General features: G+C 36.4%; 1 protein-coding gene across 14 annotated transcripts in view; it reads left to right on the top strand.

Moving 5' to 3' along the window:
- The window catches only part of LOC117411782 (plasma membrane calcium-transporting ATPase 2), a 147,609-nt gene extending 137,510 nt beyond the window's left edge, over positions 1 to 10,099 (top strand). For 9 of the 14 annotated variants that reach the window (XM_058988493.1, XM_058988489.1, XM_058988494.1 and 6 more), the window contains 5 exons: positions 330 to 543; positions 1,255 to 1,466; positions 1,619 to 1,726; positions 2,097 to 2,279; positions 7,242 to 10,099. In XM_058988493.1, the coding sequence (XP_058844476.1) occupies positions 330 to 543; positions 1,255 to 1,466; positions 1,619 to 1,726; positions 2,097 to 2,279; positions 7,242 to 7,553 (1,029 nt within the window). In that variant the 3' untranslated portion in view covers positions 7,554 to 10,099. Of the gene's footprint in view, positions 1 to 329; positions 544 to 1,254; positions 1,467 to 1,618; positions 1,727 to 2,096; positions 2,280 to 2,925; positions 3,101 to 4,933; positions 4,991 to 7,241 lie in introns of those variants that run through there. The other 5 variants (XM_058988501.1, XM_058988500.1, XM_058988497.1 and 2 more) reach the window with 4 other exon arrangements.
- Positions 10,100 to 17,913: the final 7,814 nt, after the last annotated feature.

The following is a 17,913-nucleotide window of genomic DNA, read 5'->3' as shown; positions in this document are numbered from 1 at the left end:
TTTTCTCCGCCAGCAAGACTGGGTTATGAACTCGTTTCACTTAGGATTAATTTGGGATCCAATGCAATGAACTTGATTAAAATTGCAAAGCAGTTATTTTTGTTGCTTGTATTCATTTCTCTCTTTGCAATGGTGCTTGGTCTCTGGATGTGAAAACTGTGAAAATAAACGGGAATACTCTTCACACACATTGTATTTTCTACAGTATTAGAGATGTATTGCAGTAGAACAATTGCACAACAATGACTGTATTCTCAGCCAACGCTACAAATCCATTGATTGAAGTGCAATGGGATAGACAGTGTAACACTAATCTTCTGTTCCACCAGGATTCTCCACTTAAAGCTGTCCAGATGTTGTGGGTCAATCTGATAATGGACACTTTTGCCTCGTTGGCCTTGGCCACAGAGCCTCCGACAGAGTCCCTTTTGATGAGGAGACCCTATGGAAGAAACAAGCCGCTCATATCCCGCACGATGATGAAAAACATCCTTGGCCATGGCATCTATCAGCTTATAATTATCTTCACCCTGCTCTTTGCTGGTATGTGGGGCTGACTAACTCCCAAGTGGATTTAGATTGAAGTAAAGTTGTCAGTACTTAACCATGCACACTTCTGACTTGATTAATGAGTGCTTTTCAATGTAAAAGGCATTATAATATACTGTACATTTGCAGCCTTATCAATCACTGTATAAACTGTACATAATTGCATCCTTGTATTTAGAAAGCATTTAACGCTGTATGCTTCTCTCCTTGTTTTGTTATTTCTACAATTTGCCTGATCAATGAAATTATGTGTTGAAATACACTCTTATCCAATATTTTCTATACAACAAGCAAGTTCTGTAAATATACTACGACCACTTTTAATTTCCCTTTTGGCTGTTCATACACACTGAATGTCATTCAGTGCAACTGTAAAAATCAACATCAGTACTTGTAATAAAAACAAAGCACCAAGGTATGTGATATTAAGAACATAGAAACCCAGCATTGAGATTTCAATGTGCTTAATGAAGTAAAATGCAAAAATGCTATTACTCAGATAGTTTTTAAATTCTGCAGTATGAAATAGCAAGCTTGATCTCTCTCTGGTGGAATTTGTTTATTTTTTAATTTCACATTCTGTTTGTTGCTGATATGAGGTTTTATAACTATTTCATTTATAATGCTACTGAAATATTTTCTTACCACGTTACAATGTCATTAGAAATACAAGACTATTACACTGTTCTCATTCTTTTCCTTAAGGTGAACAGATTTTCAACATCGACAGTGGCAGGAACGCCCCTCTCCACGCCCCTGCATCTGAACACTACACCATTATCTTCAACACGTTTGTTATGATGCAGCTCTTCAATGAGATCAATGCTCGTAAAATCCACGGTGAAAGAAACGTCTTTGATGGCATTTTCAGGAACCCCATCTTCTGCTCTATTGTTTTAGGCACACTTGGCATTCAGGTAGCATAATATATAATAATATATAATATATAGATAATAATGAATAAAAGTGGGGTATTAGTTGTGTATGACAAATAATAATAATAATAATATTATTATTATTATTATTATTTATTTATTAGCAGACGCCCTTATCCATACATTTCTTACAGATTGTCATCGTGCAGTTTGGTGGAAAACCCTTCAGCTGCTCTCCACTTGATGTTGACAAGTGGTTGTGGTGCCTATTTCTTGGATTTGGAGAACTCTTATGGGGACAGGTAACTATGTTACACTGTTTTACACTCATCTTTAATTTGGAAAAAAAGAAAAGAAACTACATGCACCAGGAAAACCTCACTAGGGTGGCACAGCCAGCTTGTTTTGAAGAGGACCCTTTTAGACAGCAGGTGTTTTTTTTGTTTGTTTTGTTTTTAAGTTGTTCAAGCTTTCATGTGGAAAGACACAACTAGAAAGTGTATTCATACCTGGTAGTTAAACGGCAGTAGATCATAAAACAAAGTGCTGCTCTAGATCACAAGGGGAAAGGTGGCATCATGACCACCCCTGTCCTTGCACTGTTCAACCTTTAACATTTCAGCTGCACCCAGTGGTGATTTTTTTTTTCTCAGTCCTTATTTCTCATTTCAGGTCATATCAACCATTCCAAAAAATAGTCTGAAGTTCCTAAAAGGAGCAGGGCAGCTCACACATAAGGATGAGATGCCAGAAGAGGAAATGAATGAAGATGCAGAAGAGATTGACCACTCTGAGAGAGAGCTGCGCCGCGGCCAGATCCTGTGGTTCCGTGGGCTTAACAGGATTCAGACTCAAGTAATTATCTTTATATTTGTTATGAATTTTTTTTTTTTTATTTGCTGTTCAAGTCTGATAACACACTGTTCTGAAATGGATATATTTATACAGTATGAACAATTGTTTTGCTTTTAATATTTATCAGGATATTCCTTTTAGAGATATATAACCGTTTATTTTTCCTCCATCTGTTTCAGGGTAAAATCATTCATTTTGACAATAGTGGGGCAGTTTTTGTATTTTATCAAAATAAAACACACTGTACCTCTATGGAGGTTCTACCTTTGTGGCTATTCCATAGTGAAATTTAAACCATCTGAAAGGAGAAACCGTTAAAATAACAAACCTACAAAAAGCAAATAAGAAATGCAATTGAATGGCTTACTTACAAATATATATATACGTGTATTTTCATACTTTTATTTTGATTTTGCAACATTAACAAATATTTTTCTCCTTTCAGAAGTAAGCCATGGAAATGGCTCAATTTCTGCCATTCTTGTTTTTAACAGGACAGACTAATTCTGTTATTGTGTACTGTGTTACTAAACAATGGACTTGATTGGGGGATGGGGGATGATCATGAAGGTTATTGGTGCCCTGGTCCATTCTACTCCTCTGTCCTTTTTCTAAGCAAACTGTCTCGTTCTCTCCTCCATTGCAGATGGAAGTAGTGAATACATTCAAGAGTGGCACTTCCTTTCAGGGAGCCCTGAGGCGGCAATCCTCCACCACCAGTCAACATCAGGATGTAACCAATATTTCTAGCCCTAGTCAAGTCTCGTTATCCAATGCTCTTTCCTCTCCTACCAGCACTTCTGCTGCTGCTACAGCTGGGCGTGAGTGTGAATTCTTAGTGCTCAGATCAACAGAGATGCCAACCACCCAACAACAGCTGTTTCAGTTATTTCTCCTTATTATTTATTAAACAGAAACCAGACCGTACTGTACACATCTCAAAGCAGTGTGCTTTGCCGTAGATAACTGTACACTTTTTTTTTTTTTTTTTTTACAATATCTATGTTACAAAACTGCAAGCCTGAAGGCTGTGTAACCTTCTAGTAAAGTTCCTCTTGGTATCCTTGTGTCCCATCTGGGCATTACCTGTCTAATTTGACCGTTTTAAACCCATTATGGCTTGCTTTTAATGCTTACAGTATTCGGAAAGTAAAATATATACTAAAATATGTAGAATCAAGAATTACATACCACCTATTTGAGAGAATGCTGTGATTTTAGTCCACGGTGAGGGAATTTGCTGCAGCTGCTTGGAGATGGTATGGCGCACACACAGTCATCCACAAACACTCACACATGCATAGAGAGGTAGTGTTCCGGAGACAGTGTCATAAAATATGATTTTATACATATTAGTTTAAATGCCATTTAGAAGAACAAGCAGTTGCGTAACTCAAAAGGTCTTTCCCTGAGAACCTGAGATTGTGTTGATGTATTTCATGTATATAGACACACTGTATGAACATTGAATTAAGAATGCTACACTAAATTGCACCAAGGCTATAGCTGGAACCAACACTGGCACCTTAATGCTGAGATCTTCAGCACTTAAACTGGGTGATGATCACACTTTATTTTGTTTGCCTGATGTGTGGAGGAGGCTGAACAGACAGTATCACATCGTTGCTTTCATCGGGTGGTGATGGTTTCTTCCTGGAACATAAAATGAATCATCTGCAGAGTGGAAGTCACGGAAACATTGTGGATACATTGACTGCTCTATCGCTTACCACTTTATATAACCTTGTGGAGTCACGAGCACGTCAAAATAGGCGACTCTAATGATTGTATCGTCAGCTGAATCACATGTATGATAGTCCTGTTATTCAGCTAATACAAATGTACAATACATAATAGCTTTCCAGAATACTTATTTCAGTAAAGGTAAACAAATCATACACACCAGCTATATCTGGACTGCCAGATGTTCTTCCTCATTGCCGTGTCTTTATAATTTTTGTGTCATTTTATTGTACAGCTCTGGGTACTTTAATAATTATATTTTCTTCTGCCATTGTTTACTGAAGGCGTGCAAGGGAAGCTGTTCCTCATTGGTCAGTTCCCTAGCTGTCGCGCGACAAAATCACAAAAATAGTCACCAATCCTATTTTCCGGTGTGTAGAGGATTTAACTCTAACATATTGATCACAGTTTATCCGGAGTGTATAATGTTATAACTTGGCGTAGTACTTCAAGGTATTTCTACATGGCTTTTATTGCATTGAGATCAAGTGATTTGAATGGCCCAAGGTTGCATGGCAGCCATGCTTCATTGTAAAAACAGGAGCCTTCTTTTTATAGGGAAGAGCGTAGGGCTTGAACCTCCTGTTCTAGTGCCAGATCTTAATCCTCTTGAGGGACTGATATTGTAAATGAATGTGACCAACACCTCCAAGCTAGACAACCCACAGCTAATTATTACGCAAGGCATGACAGTGTAGTACTATATATGTATATTCAAATACCGGTATAGATTTTTATAGACCAATTGATATGACGTTTCTAGAGGGTGGCATCTCTGCACAAATCTTTAGCTTTTCTTTTTCCTTTTTGACCCTCCTCACCCCCTAACCCTCCTATCAATCTTATCTAGTTACCTCTAGCCAGAGAGCATTTGTGTTTGTCTAAATGTTAAATGTGTTTGTTTCCTGCAGAGGGCTAGAGAACCCTGGACAAGGGGTGCAACAGGAGGCCATGAATTTCAGGTTGTGAGTCTTAACCGTTAAGTCTGAAATTTAATGTGAATAAAATCCCAGGCAACAAACTCACCAGGCTGGGTAAACATTCAAGTATAAGCCAAAAAAGTGCCAAATCTATGTATTGGATAAATGTAGTTTTCTAGGACAAAAGTAAGATTTTTTTCCCCGTGGTTTGTTCTGTATTGCATTAAAGAGCCATGTTATCTGTTTCGCTAAAGTATTTTTAAGTCTTACTTTTCAGGATGTGGATAAATACTGGAGGCTTTTTTTCAGCTACCAAGAAGAGAGAAGACAAGTCAACAGCAATGCTTGAAGTGTTTTCCCATAGTCTTGTCAAAAGCCATGTTGTTGTCTGCATTTTGAAATACAAACTCCACAGAGTTACAGTACTGTAGTTCATTATTTGTTCTGCCTTTGCATTGCCAACCATGTAAGGTTTACCCAGTAGTGCCAGTCCTGCCTGGATAGGTGCTAGGCATTACCATTTACATGATCTGTCCTGACCCTCATTGTCATTTATCATCCCTAGTCTGTAAAGTCTAAGAGATTTTATCTACTTGCCAAAATACGCTATCGCGTCTGCAAAAACTAAATAAAACAACTAACAGCTAAATGAAAGTCAGGTCAAATCATATTTATGGAATCTGCTAAAACCCACACAATAAAATAGCACTCTTTGATTGCCTTGCTGAAACCAAATAGAACTTAGGAATTGTAATGAATAAAACTTATTCCAAAAACTGGCAGAAAACATTAAATGACAATAATGCCCTACTTTTTTCATTAACTGTAATCTTTCATTTGATTTAAAAATACATTTATTAATGATGCATGAAAGATGTATCATCCTAAAAGAAATTAACTAGAGGAATAGCATCTATAATGTTGAATCTAATACAGTGATAAAATGGACAGTAAAGTAGAAAATATCTGTTGTGTAGTTATAGCTCTAACGAATGCCATTAGAAAAGTTCAAGGGATTTAAGTAAGTGATCTTCTAACTAGAAGTAATAATTTTTAAGCATGTTTTCAAATGTGATTGTATGGAAAAGTGCAGAAGGCAGTCTTCACAATGTACTGTACTCCAGATACTAAATTATTATTATTATTATTATTATTATTATTATTATTATTATTATTATTATTATTACTATAGACAAGTAATATGATAATGTAGATATTTTTAAAGATACAAATTAAGATGCTATTTCTTCTTGGAACCAGGTTTTCAAAGATTTGAATGTGCAAAACTTGAAAATACATTTCTTTACTTAATCTGTTTGTACAACCGATTTTTCCCTGAATGTTTCCAAACAAAACCTCCAGGAAAACCGGAAGCCTACTTACTATTTGAATGGTACAGAGATTACTTGTGAGATTGATTTTGGAGTTTTGTTGATCTGAGATGACTGGCCAGGATGCAAACAATACATAACTAAAACTGGCAGTGTAACATGTCTGGTAGTGGTAGGAGAGCCATAAATTAAACTAAGTATTTCAAAATATGTATTTGATTTTATTATTACCTTTTTTGTTGAAAATGAGCAGATAAAATTATTTTGGGCCTATACTTGAGTGTTTACTTCAGATGTGCATGGAGTCAAGCTTGTAAAAATCCAGGTGTATTCCCCAATTCCAGGCTTCAAAGCACAGCGGTCTGTGTGCCACTGTCCGACGTTCATGTGGTCTGGTGTTGTACTGCATGTTCCATTCTGTACTGTGGTTGGCTTATGAGCTTCTAGCCTGCTGCCATTGTGTTTTGCAAACATACAACCAAGCAACGTCAAAGCAAGCTATCAATCTTCTCATTCCATTACGTTTAGTTCTCTGTGCTATTGTCTTTTTGTTGTGTGGAGTCTTTGTGTGTGTCTTTTGTTCTTCCCACCAATAATGTTAAAAACAAAACTGAAACTTTATCCAACTTACTTACTTACTGCAAGACTTTCCAACCATGCATGGGTTTTACATTTGCATTTTATTAACATGGCTTGTCTCTAGGTATTTACACATTGGATCTTTTGCTTTTAATGACCTGTGCTGTCCATTATCTCCAATGGCTTTTTTATTACAGTGTTTTTTTTTAAATTTTATTGCAGTTCCCACCGAAACCTCACAATGCACGTGTATGCTTCTAAGTCTCGTGACTGTGGACTACAGCTATCTGCACCACCCTAACCATATGCTGTTTCTCTTTATTTATTTATATAATTATCACTGAAGAACTCACTTAATGTTTTCTTGTTGCCATGGTTTTCTTTTGTAGATCCGCGTCGTGAAGGCATTCCGTAGCTCCCTCTATGAAGGATTGGAGAAACCTGAATCGAAATCCTCCATTCACAACTTCATGACTCATCCAGAGTTTAGAATAGAAGACTCCCAGCCCCACATCCCCCTTATAGATGATACAGACATAGAAGAAGATGCAGCTCTCAAGCAAAACTCCAGTCAACCATCATCACCCAACAAGAACAACAATGCTATCGATAGTGGAATTAATCTTACCACTGACACAAGTAAATCAGCTAGTTCTTCAAGTCCAGGAAGCCCTCTACACAGCCTGGAGACCTCACTTTAGCTGAACATGTCTTTGCAAAAAAAAACAAAACAACAAAACCGAATCAACTGCTGGCTGAAAAACTGTTTTAAAAGAGCTACTCTTCTCTGTGAGGAAAAGTAAGACATCACTGACAAAGTGATTCGAACAAGTCAGACCCACCCCCCCAAAAAAAACAATCGCTCCTGCATGAATGTACATTTCCCACATGTTTTTATTTAATTTAATTTTTTTGGTGGGAACTGCAGCGGACTTCATTTTAAGACAGCTTATCCAATTCACTGGTCTGTGACTTTTTTTTTGAAGTGCTTGTGTGGCATGGACTTAATTGTATAGATTTATTTAAGTAACAAGAAAAAAATGTGTATTAAAGTTTCAAAGCTCAACATGCACAGTAGATTTGCACCAATTGGAAAGAGGAACCTATAAATAATCTGCATTTATTAAACATATATTATATACAGAGTTTATCATCTTTGTTTGTTGGCATGTTGCCTTGTTTCTGCTTAAATGGCTCTTACTACTTTAACTTATTTATGTCCTAAAGAGAATGTAATTTGTTTACAAAAGCTGTAGATACTTCCTGGTTTATTTGTAGGGTACAAACGGTTCTACTGATGTAGTATGAACAAATCGAGTTGTTGAGTACCTCTGTAATATTGGACTTGGGTGTTTTATTACAAACTGTGTACTGAATTTGCCTGCTATTTTTGTTAAATATGTAGATATTTTTAGAAGAAAGAAGCCAAAATATAATGGGATATATTATTTAATGTGGCATCTTAATATTACATGATTGTGGGGAACAAAACTGAAAGGCTTCCTTTGTTTCCAAATACAAATCTTCTGGTATAGGTTCTCTCTCTTTTTTTATTTAATGTTCTTTTTCTTTTTTATGGAATGCTTGGACTTCATGTTTGGTCAGTCTCGATCCTGAGAGGGCCACTCTGAACCGATTTTATTGAAATGTCTGCTACATAAGCAATGCTTGTTCAAATGAGATGTTTTAAATTAAGTGTAACCATCAAAGGCTGTGATGGGTTTATAATATGAGAAACAATTTCAAACTAAGTTATATTTGGCTTTATCTATATGGAAATCAAAAGTTGTGTTGAAGTCTTGTGGAATCTTGTGTTGATTTTTCATTTTAGTGGTTTAGATTTATTTTTTCTTTTGTCTTTTTTTTTAAAGGAAAAATCACAGCTTTTGGGCTGTTGGCATTTTGAACAAAGATACTATGGATTGTTTTTTTTGAATTTTTAAAAATTCTCATTTTCTGCACTATCCAGATATGAATGAAACTTTCTGTGGTGTATATTTACTGTAGATGTGCTTTTGTGTGATTTAACCAAGCTTGTCTTCCTGCAGTCACTGAATATACTCTAGCCTCTCAACCGTGTAGATGTTAACTATTTATTGTGCTTTCTAAAAGAAAGGCCATTTGAAAGACTATCATGGAGGATATACTAATAAATGCATCAAGATGTTAACAGCCCTGGTATCTTATCTTTAATTTTTTTTATTTATGGGGCTTACTCGGAAGCATGAAGCAATCCTCATATATACAGTAGGTCAAATCCCACTTTCTACCAGGATTTCAGTTATGTGGCCTGTATAAGATTTTGTGTAAATTTAAGCAGCTTAGATGTTTGCGAGAGATATAAGTGAAGGACCATTTATTATGTTTTTTTTTTTTTTTTAAGGAGTGCCCTTTTCTGCAACTCCTGAATTATTATTATTATTATTATTATTATTATTATTATTATTATTATTATTATTATTCTCTTTCAAAAGGTGTTTTAATACATTCAGTAGTTTCAGCCAACCTTTAAAACACATTTGTACATTAACCAGAAACCCGTCTTTGAAATAAATGGTATGGAGTCGTGCAGTATATTCTTCTTTTGTAAATAGCAATTTTCATCTGAGATGCATAGATATTCAGGCTTCTGTGAGCGGAGACTGTGCTCTGTATATGTGATGCAGCTTTTGTTTAGTCAAATGAGCTATTATTCAAGTCACAAATACAGGTCACACATTCTGCACAAAGTGTTTAACTTTGTTGCTTTAAAGCTCTTTGCAGTTGGGTGCAAATTATGAAATACGTGACCAATTTATTTAAAAAATCACTGCAATGCATAAATGCTTCTATGTACTGTACTTGGCAGCATGAATTTTGTGGAACAAAAAAAAACCAACAAAAAAAACCCAACATGGCAGTTGCAATCTAGCCATGTATGAGTAAATGATATGTGTTCATCCATCTGTTTTTATGAATTTTTTTATCTAGACAATAATTGTAAATAAAGAACTCAATGTCTCTGTTCATTTAATACTATGCAAACAGTCATGCTTTCTGATTGTTATTCCCCTGTCCCTAGAGTGTGTTTCTGGAATGTTTGTGGTTTCAAAAGTCAGTAAATTATGTGATGTAAATTATTTTATAGTCTGAAGAAAATAATGAACTATGACTCTTGCTGCTTACTGTCTATAAACAATACCTGACAGGAGCACAAGTGAAAAAAAAGCAGAAAATTAAATAAATTCCCAGAGCAGCATGAACAATACTGGTCTCCATTTACCAGACTTTTTATTGATATGACATGTGTTGGTTAAGCAACACTGAGGGTTTAGTGCAGCACATGCACACATTGTCCATTGCATCTACTGTACTCTATGTTTTCTGGGATCAGAATTATAGAAATTAGAAACACTTGAAGATCCCGGGCTCCAATGCTCTAAACTTAGTCACACAAAACCTAGGCTCACATCTAACTTGAGGCTCATGATCAGTTTCTTTTTTACTCCTTTTCACTGATACACTTAAGAAGGAGGCGTTGTCTGTTTCGTACTCTGAATCTGGGTTCACTGTACAGTAAGTCTTAAGTGTATAGAAATGGAACCCAGGCAGAAACTAGAATGAACTTGTATCTAAAGATGCAACTTACTAAGGCAAACAGAGTTATCAACAGCTTCAAATGTTACTTCATATAAAATACAGTATTATTTGTTTGCTACAATGATTTTTAAAATACTGCTAATACCCCAAAACGAAAAACCGCATACAATACAAACCAGATATTTAGCTGGCTTTAAGCGAGCAGGTTTTATATTTCACTGACTATTAAATTGTAAATTGAAATGGTTTAATGGTTATCTTCATTTTCACACGTCTATGTGTTTTATCACTCTTATCAAATCCTTAGAGTACACTGCCCCTTGGTGGCCACCAGTAATACTGCTGTAATGTCTTTACACTGTTCATAAGTCATTGTACTTTTTATATACTTTTATAGTAGTCAAAGTATGGGGAATGACAAGCTCTCGTCTGGTTCAGTCATCAGGATGATTTGTACTTTGCCACATTGCTGTGCAGTTTAAAAGCCTTAACAGCACTGCATGAAGTATACTTCTGTCAAGCAACATTAACATTAAGTGCTTTTTCATGCACTTCTCAGAGTGTTTTATACTATGAGCACTATTACACAACAGAAGTTCTATGACTATAATTAGGCAGCAACTATTATGCACTTAGCAGCATCCCATCCATATCCAACAGAGATGTTTCATTTCAGAGCCAGTTGTTGAAATCTGGTTTTAACATCAGTATAGGACTCAAATGTTCCGATGATGTTGAATGTACAGTAAATATTAAGATCATGAGTCCAATGGTATGTATGTGATACAGCAGCAGCAGATGAAAAATAGAAGCCAACACAATGTGCACGAGTGCCAGCAGTGCTTAGAAGAATATGGAAGCAAGAAAATCTCTTTATTAAATTCACTAGACTCGCTGTACCAAGTGTGCTTCCATAGAGGCTTTGTCTCATCGCTATTATGATTCCTGTTTTCTACTAAGAAGCTGTGCTCTTTTGCCCTAACCCTAGGGCTATTCTGTTTCCACGTACCATTGGGAATCTTTCCATAAGCTAGAGCACAGATACAGCAGCACAATGAGATCAATGTTTCCAAAAGGCCACCTGACTGTCTACATGACTGGAATGTGAAAATAAACGCTTGAGCGTGTGGGCTGGTTCCCTTTTCAAGAAGCAAGGTCATAGTGCTACAGTACTCGCTACCCAGGATTCCTTATTCTTGCCTAGATCTGTTTATCAAACTTAAAGTTCAACTCCATTTTTATTTGACTGACTTTCAAATAAAAATACTTTTAATTCCTGTTTACATTGCTTGTACTTTTCAAAGCTTTAGTTTTAACTCTTTGTAAGTAAAACGTGCTGGATCTGCCACTTGTTAATCTATCCATGCTTCACTGTCCATTTGCTCCGGGGACAGGCATTGCACTATATAGATTTTCTTTTTTAGATCTCCCCCAAACAGTGTAGAAAATACAAAAGAACAGAGAAAAAGTAAGCGAGGGATCCACCACCGCTATTTTGATTTTCACATTGAAATGTTGAACTTTATGTAGCTGGTGTACCAGACTGGGCACTGCAGAAACAGCTCGCTAACAGTATTGTGCTCTAATGTCTATTTGAACTGTAGATTTAGATACTATCCAGATTTCATTGCCTGACCATCTTCTTTTTTTTTTTTTTAAATGCGGAAAGTCTAATTTCTACACAAACAAATTATTTACAGGACAGTTTACAGCCTCGGTCCAGCTAATCCCACTCGCACACCAGGTCTCTCTTGGACTTTTTACTGGCTTGTTTTATTGGCATGAAACAAAAATGACACCATACTAAAAACTCTGAACATGTATAAACAGGTCAGTACCAGCAAACAACACTACTGAAATAAAATGATGTATGATTAGAACGTCTTTTGACCTCTGTGTTTTAGATCCCAACAAATGCAAGGTAATGTCATTGAGTGGGCTTTGTGAGGCTGATGCCAACACTTACTGTTTCGCGTGCAAGAATGATCATGAAACCATGGCTTTCATATGGAACATGAGATGCTCAGTGTATTACCTGTAAAGACCATTAACGTCATAGATCATGCTGAGAGTAAAAAACTATATCAATTACTGGTTGACCCCTATTTATCTTTTCCCAGAATGGAGGAAACAGACGATGGTACTCCACCTTAAAATGGCTACATAGAGAAGGCAGTAAAAAAACATTAGCTAGGTTAAGGTTTGAAACAAAGACACGCAGGGTTTTCTAGTATGGAGTATTGAATGTCATGTTCAAAGGCTTCCACTATAGGGAGCTGTTTATCCATGAATAAATATAACAGGCTATAGAAAGGAAAAAAAAAAATGCTTTCATTTTCCTTTAATTTTATCCTTAATATCATATGTACCTTCGTAACGCTGTTGAAGCATACAGAAGATATATAACCTGGAAGCAATCAATAAATGAAAAGCAAACAGGGTTATAATGGATTGAAAAAGAGGGCATCCTTGTTTATATATCAAGTATAAATACTCATCACCAATCCGCAGAGGAAATGTAACCTGTTTTGCCATGAAATGCATCATGAGATGAAATAGCTTTCTGTGGTCTTTAAGCAGGGGAAGATCAATGGATAAAGGAGTTCTGGAATGATCTGCCTCCTTTTCACTGCCCTGCACTTTGCCTTCATTATTAGATGTGGTCTTTGGTATGGTATATAATATAACTCCTTATAAATGTGAATTTTATAAACAAGAAACGCCACTCTGTCCACCTGTCTGCCTGTGTAGATGTCTCAGCAGTGTCCAACATCGGTACTCAGCGGGCCAGAGCTGGTTGTGGGTTTCACAGCTGATCATGTGTAATGATGGTTGTTGGTCCAAGAGGAAAATGTACATTTAACAACCCATTGAATTGTACAACCATGGGGGAATGTGATCTCAGATGAAAGCCCATCTCTTTTCTCTGCTGTTTTAAAAGAGCTGAAAGAGCTTATGTCTGGCTTGGTAATGACTTTATAAAAATCCTGTACTGTACGCTTTCACGCTTTCACCTACAAGTGTGCTAGAGCATGCAATACATGGCCTGTACAACAGTTTCCAAGGTATTGGACAGTGCATGTCTGCTCTTGCTATATTTGATTATAGTTATATAGAAAGGGAATATTTTATGTTTTATGGATGTGCGTTTTATATGCAGTAGCAGGTCATTTACAGAAAATAACAATATGTTTAGTTGTACGTGATCTGCAAAGTGTAAAAGCAGTAGTTATTGAATCAGGTCATGTTTACAGTTAAAACCCAAAACATCACAGCTTTCATTTGCATTGTTTCTTATTTGCCTTGGTAGTAACAGCCTGCTATTTTAGAAGACCGTGTTAAGGCTTTTGTTTATCCATGCAGTGACACACAGGTTAAGGTCACCTGAACTCATTTATCTTTGATCTTTTCAAGTCACTGTGTCACTGGAAATCAATCTCTGTTTTTTGTCTGCCTTAGGGGTTATCTGAGGGATGCACATAATAAAAAAACAGACCTTTACCAATTCCTTGGCTTTCATTTAGAAGGAACTCATTCGTTGCTTCTGAATGTACGTGTATGCGATCGTTTGGACTGTGTATTCCAACCTTCCTCTGCCAAATCCCAAGTGAAGTGTCTTTTTTTAAATAAACATAATGGTTTTAATGAAGGGCAATACATTGGGCTTCTTTTAAGCTTCTAATAGTTATACAAATAGTGATGAAGAGTGATGTTTAATATTTTACTGCTTTTTACGAAATGCAAATCTGTTTATTTCCTCTCAGCTGAGGCTCAAAAAGAACAATACAGATATATTGTGTTGCCTTTACTCAGTTTGAACATGCTAGTTAAATACAATATTTTGAAGAAAGTACTGCATACTTAAAAGTATAGCCTATTCTTAAAGTTACAAAACATTTTTTAAATATTACTTCTTTTTTGTTTTTAGTTTATTTTTTACAACTACAGTAATTATTTCTAAATAATAAAAAATAATAATGTTAAAACAGTCCAGAGGTAAGAGATAATGCTGTTGTTGAACTTTGTGTCCTAGCCAAATAATGGAAATGCAACCCTAGATATTCAAATAGGAAATCATTACACACAACAAACATCAAGCTCTGAAACCACATGGAAAGAGACTTTTCAACTCAGCATGTCAAAGGTGATGCTGTACAATATGTTTTGATTAAAAAATGGAGGAATCTAAAAAAAAAAAAAAGTTGTAATTTCCCCCTGAAAGGTTCCATTTACAACAATTTAGGATCAAGTGGTTACAGCTTTTATGATTCCATGACACAGTGCATTAGACTGAGTACCCTCTACACAGACTAGAAAGAAAATCACCTTAGCAACATGTAGTGCTTGCTAGAGAGCATGTTTTTATAGCTGACCAGCAATGCAGTAAAAAGATTACAATAGTACTAAAACTAAAACTCAGGCAATTTTAATATGAAGCTTTGGTACTTCATGTTCATATATCTTATACATGATGCTTTAAAAATGGGTTCATGATTTTCTGTACAATGATTTAAGTCTTAGTTTGATTTTTGACATTTTGTTAGGTGTAAATTAAAATATAAAAGCACACTAATATATTCAACTAGAAAAATAAATCTAACACAAAGAAATGTGAAGGAAATAAAATGCCTAAGCCGACCTATTTATATCTGTTAAGCTTCTGTAATCAAAGCCATTACAAAAAGCTTTGAATTTTTCTACTAATGGCCTATTACCAGCAATGAAGTGACAGTCAATTCCAATTTCATCATGTCACTTTGATTTGGAACATCATCTCCTGGCAATAATTAGGTGTTATGGTGCCTACAGTATTTATATGATGGTATGTGCTGCTTCAACTGCACAGTTAATGACAGCACTTGATTTAAAAAGAAAAAAAGGTACTGAAAAATGTTCTTAATGAACAGGCTAATGAATGTCATGCTAATTTTGTTTATTTCAAGATATTTTGTGCGAATGAAGAGAAACCTTGTTGAAAGGGAGCATGCACATTGTAATGGAAGAACTTGATGAAAAGATGTTTAGCTTCCTTTGCGGGTGTGATAACTAACTTGACATTAAGCTAAACTGCCACGGAAAGGGTCTCAGATGGAAGCCTTGAACCCTAAACCTGTACAGTAGCTCTAGTTTCTTCATTTCAAGTTCACCGTTTTCTTTGTTGTCTACACCTCTACATCAAATTCAATAAGAAACACAATTGCCTGCCCTCTTAGCTCCTTGCTCCAGTGCAGGGGTTGCCAATCCTGGTCCTGGAGAGCCACAATCCTTCAGGTTTTCTGGGTACCTTTAGGTGGGGTTCAGGAGACAGGAGTTAGGACTCCACCTCCTTTCTCAGTTCGTGCCAATTCAATTACCAATCGTATATAAACCCTGAGCACTCCCCATTCTTTGTCTGTGTTTCAGTTTTTTCTCCTCCCAACCTCCTCCACTATGCTGCGTCACCTCTGTAACGGTATCCTCTGGGGGCAAGTGAAGCTTCACTTCCCAACCTTGGGTCAGCCGAGCCACCCCGTCCTCCAAGAAGGAAGGTTCACTACATGAGTCAGAGGGGAGCCCCAGCCAAAACCTTTCCTTTCTAAGACCTTCACTTTTAGTATGCTTCTCTCCCTCAGTTCACGTTCATTCGTTTGTTTGTTTACAGGTTACCCCGGGAAGGAGCCAAGCTATCCAGCTAGGAGACCGAATCGCTCGGTCCTGCACCTCCGGGATGACGACTCCTTCTTTGAGCAATGGGATCCTGATGTTTACTAATAGCACTTAGCCATAGCTCCTGTCCAGTAGAATCATTAATGGCTAAAGACCTGGAAATGTTAGTGTTGACCAATTAATAAAATGATCGGTTCAATTAAGTAATTGAGAACTCAGGTGGAACCATCACCAGACCCTGCGGTGCTCCAGGACCAGGGTTGGCCACCCCTGCTCTATTAGTTAGACGAAAGTGCTGACTTTGCACTGGGACTACAAAGGTGTCAGTCTAAAAATGTCCTCTTGGTTATAGCATTGACATCAAGAGTATGGGAAAGACTTGAACCTGAGATTTCCGTCAGTAGGGGGTTAAATTACAGAACACAGGTTAGTTGAGGTTGGGTGTCGCAGGCAGTGTTGTGTGATGCATTGCCGTTGTGGAGTCTGTCCTCTGTTGGTGAGGTGGGATGAGGTTGGGAGCTCTAAAACCATGAATGCCGACGAGCCCCTGGCTCTTTTGCATTGTGGTTGGGGGGGCTCGCTTGCAGCGCTTCAGCCCTCCTCGAAATATTTATTTTTCTTTTTGTTATGTTTTCAGGATTTGTTTTTAAAATAAGTAATTTAAAAAGGCAGTATTGTTTTGAAATGTGATGTTTATCTTTAAAAAATAAATGAATTAAACATTTCTGACTTCATGTAGAGATTTGATGAAATGATTTATACCATAGGAGGTAGAAAAGTATTTTGTTTTTATTTTTTAATGACTGTTAAAGTTGAGCAGTCCTATGAGAACTGAATCTGCTGTGAGAGACTTAGACCCCCACTCTATCCTTACACAGACTGGAGCACTGTACTTGTACCAATGGCTTTGAATACTGTGTCTTTGAAACTCACACATTTTCCACAGTTATACCTGCAATGTTTTCTAGGTTAAAAACAGATCTAGGTCTGCAGCTCCTTGCTTAAAAACCTCCAGATCTTTGCAGTTCAGCAGAACTGGATTTCTTTTCTTGGGAAGCTATTTATCCTGCTTATAAATGTGAAGTGTATTAAAAATGTGCATTCATTTTACTGATGCGGTTTAATTTGACTGTCCTGTTAACTGTAACTTAGTATTCACAGAAACCTGCCAGGATTTATTAAGATACAATAAGAAGACAAGATACCTTTAAGGATAATTATACCACCAAGTGGAACTCACTGCTCCAGTCTGGTGCAATAACAGGACCCGGCACTAAATCAATGAGTCCTGGATATATTGACACCACGAAGGCTTGCAGTACAGTGCAAGCTTAATTAGGTCCCAATGCTCTCAATTCATTTGTTTCCGTCACCTGAAGAAAAATGTATATATCTGTAAAGAAATACACAAAACCACAAATGGGTTGTTGCTCTTGTGTTTATTATTATTATTATTATTATTATTATTATTATTATTATTATTATTATTATTATTATTTTTTTTTTTTTTTTTTAATCATTCAAATTAATAATTATTTTTTATCACATGGTGCTAACATCTTACAAAACAGCACTAGTCAACAACAACAAAAAATGTACAATTAGTCAAACTTACCAATGGCAGAAACAACCCAGCCAGAATCACTTTGACAAACATGGACATTTTTGACTATATGGTCTCTTTTCTTGCTATATGGTAAAATATCATAAGAATTCAAATGGTACATAAATAACTCAAGTAATGTTCTTGTCTATTCAGCCCATGGGGTCTGCAGTTAAAGGCATGATGCTTTTGACATAATCACAATAATTTCCACATTGCTTTTATTTGTGACT

The sequence above is a fragment of the Acipenser ruthenus genome, chromosome 16 (assembly GCF_902713425.1).
Source record: "Acipenser ruthenus chromosome 16, fAciRut3.2 maternal haplotype, whole genome shotgun sequence".
Classification (NCBI taxonomy): Eukaryota; Metazoa; Chordata; class Actinopteri; order Acipenseriformes; family Acipenseridae; genus Acipenser; species Acipenser ruthenus.
This window is presented reverse-complemented; position numbering and strand designations above follow the sequence as displayed.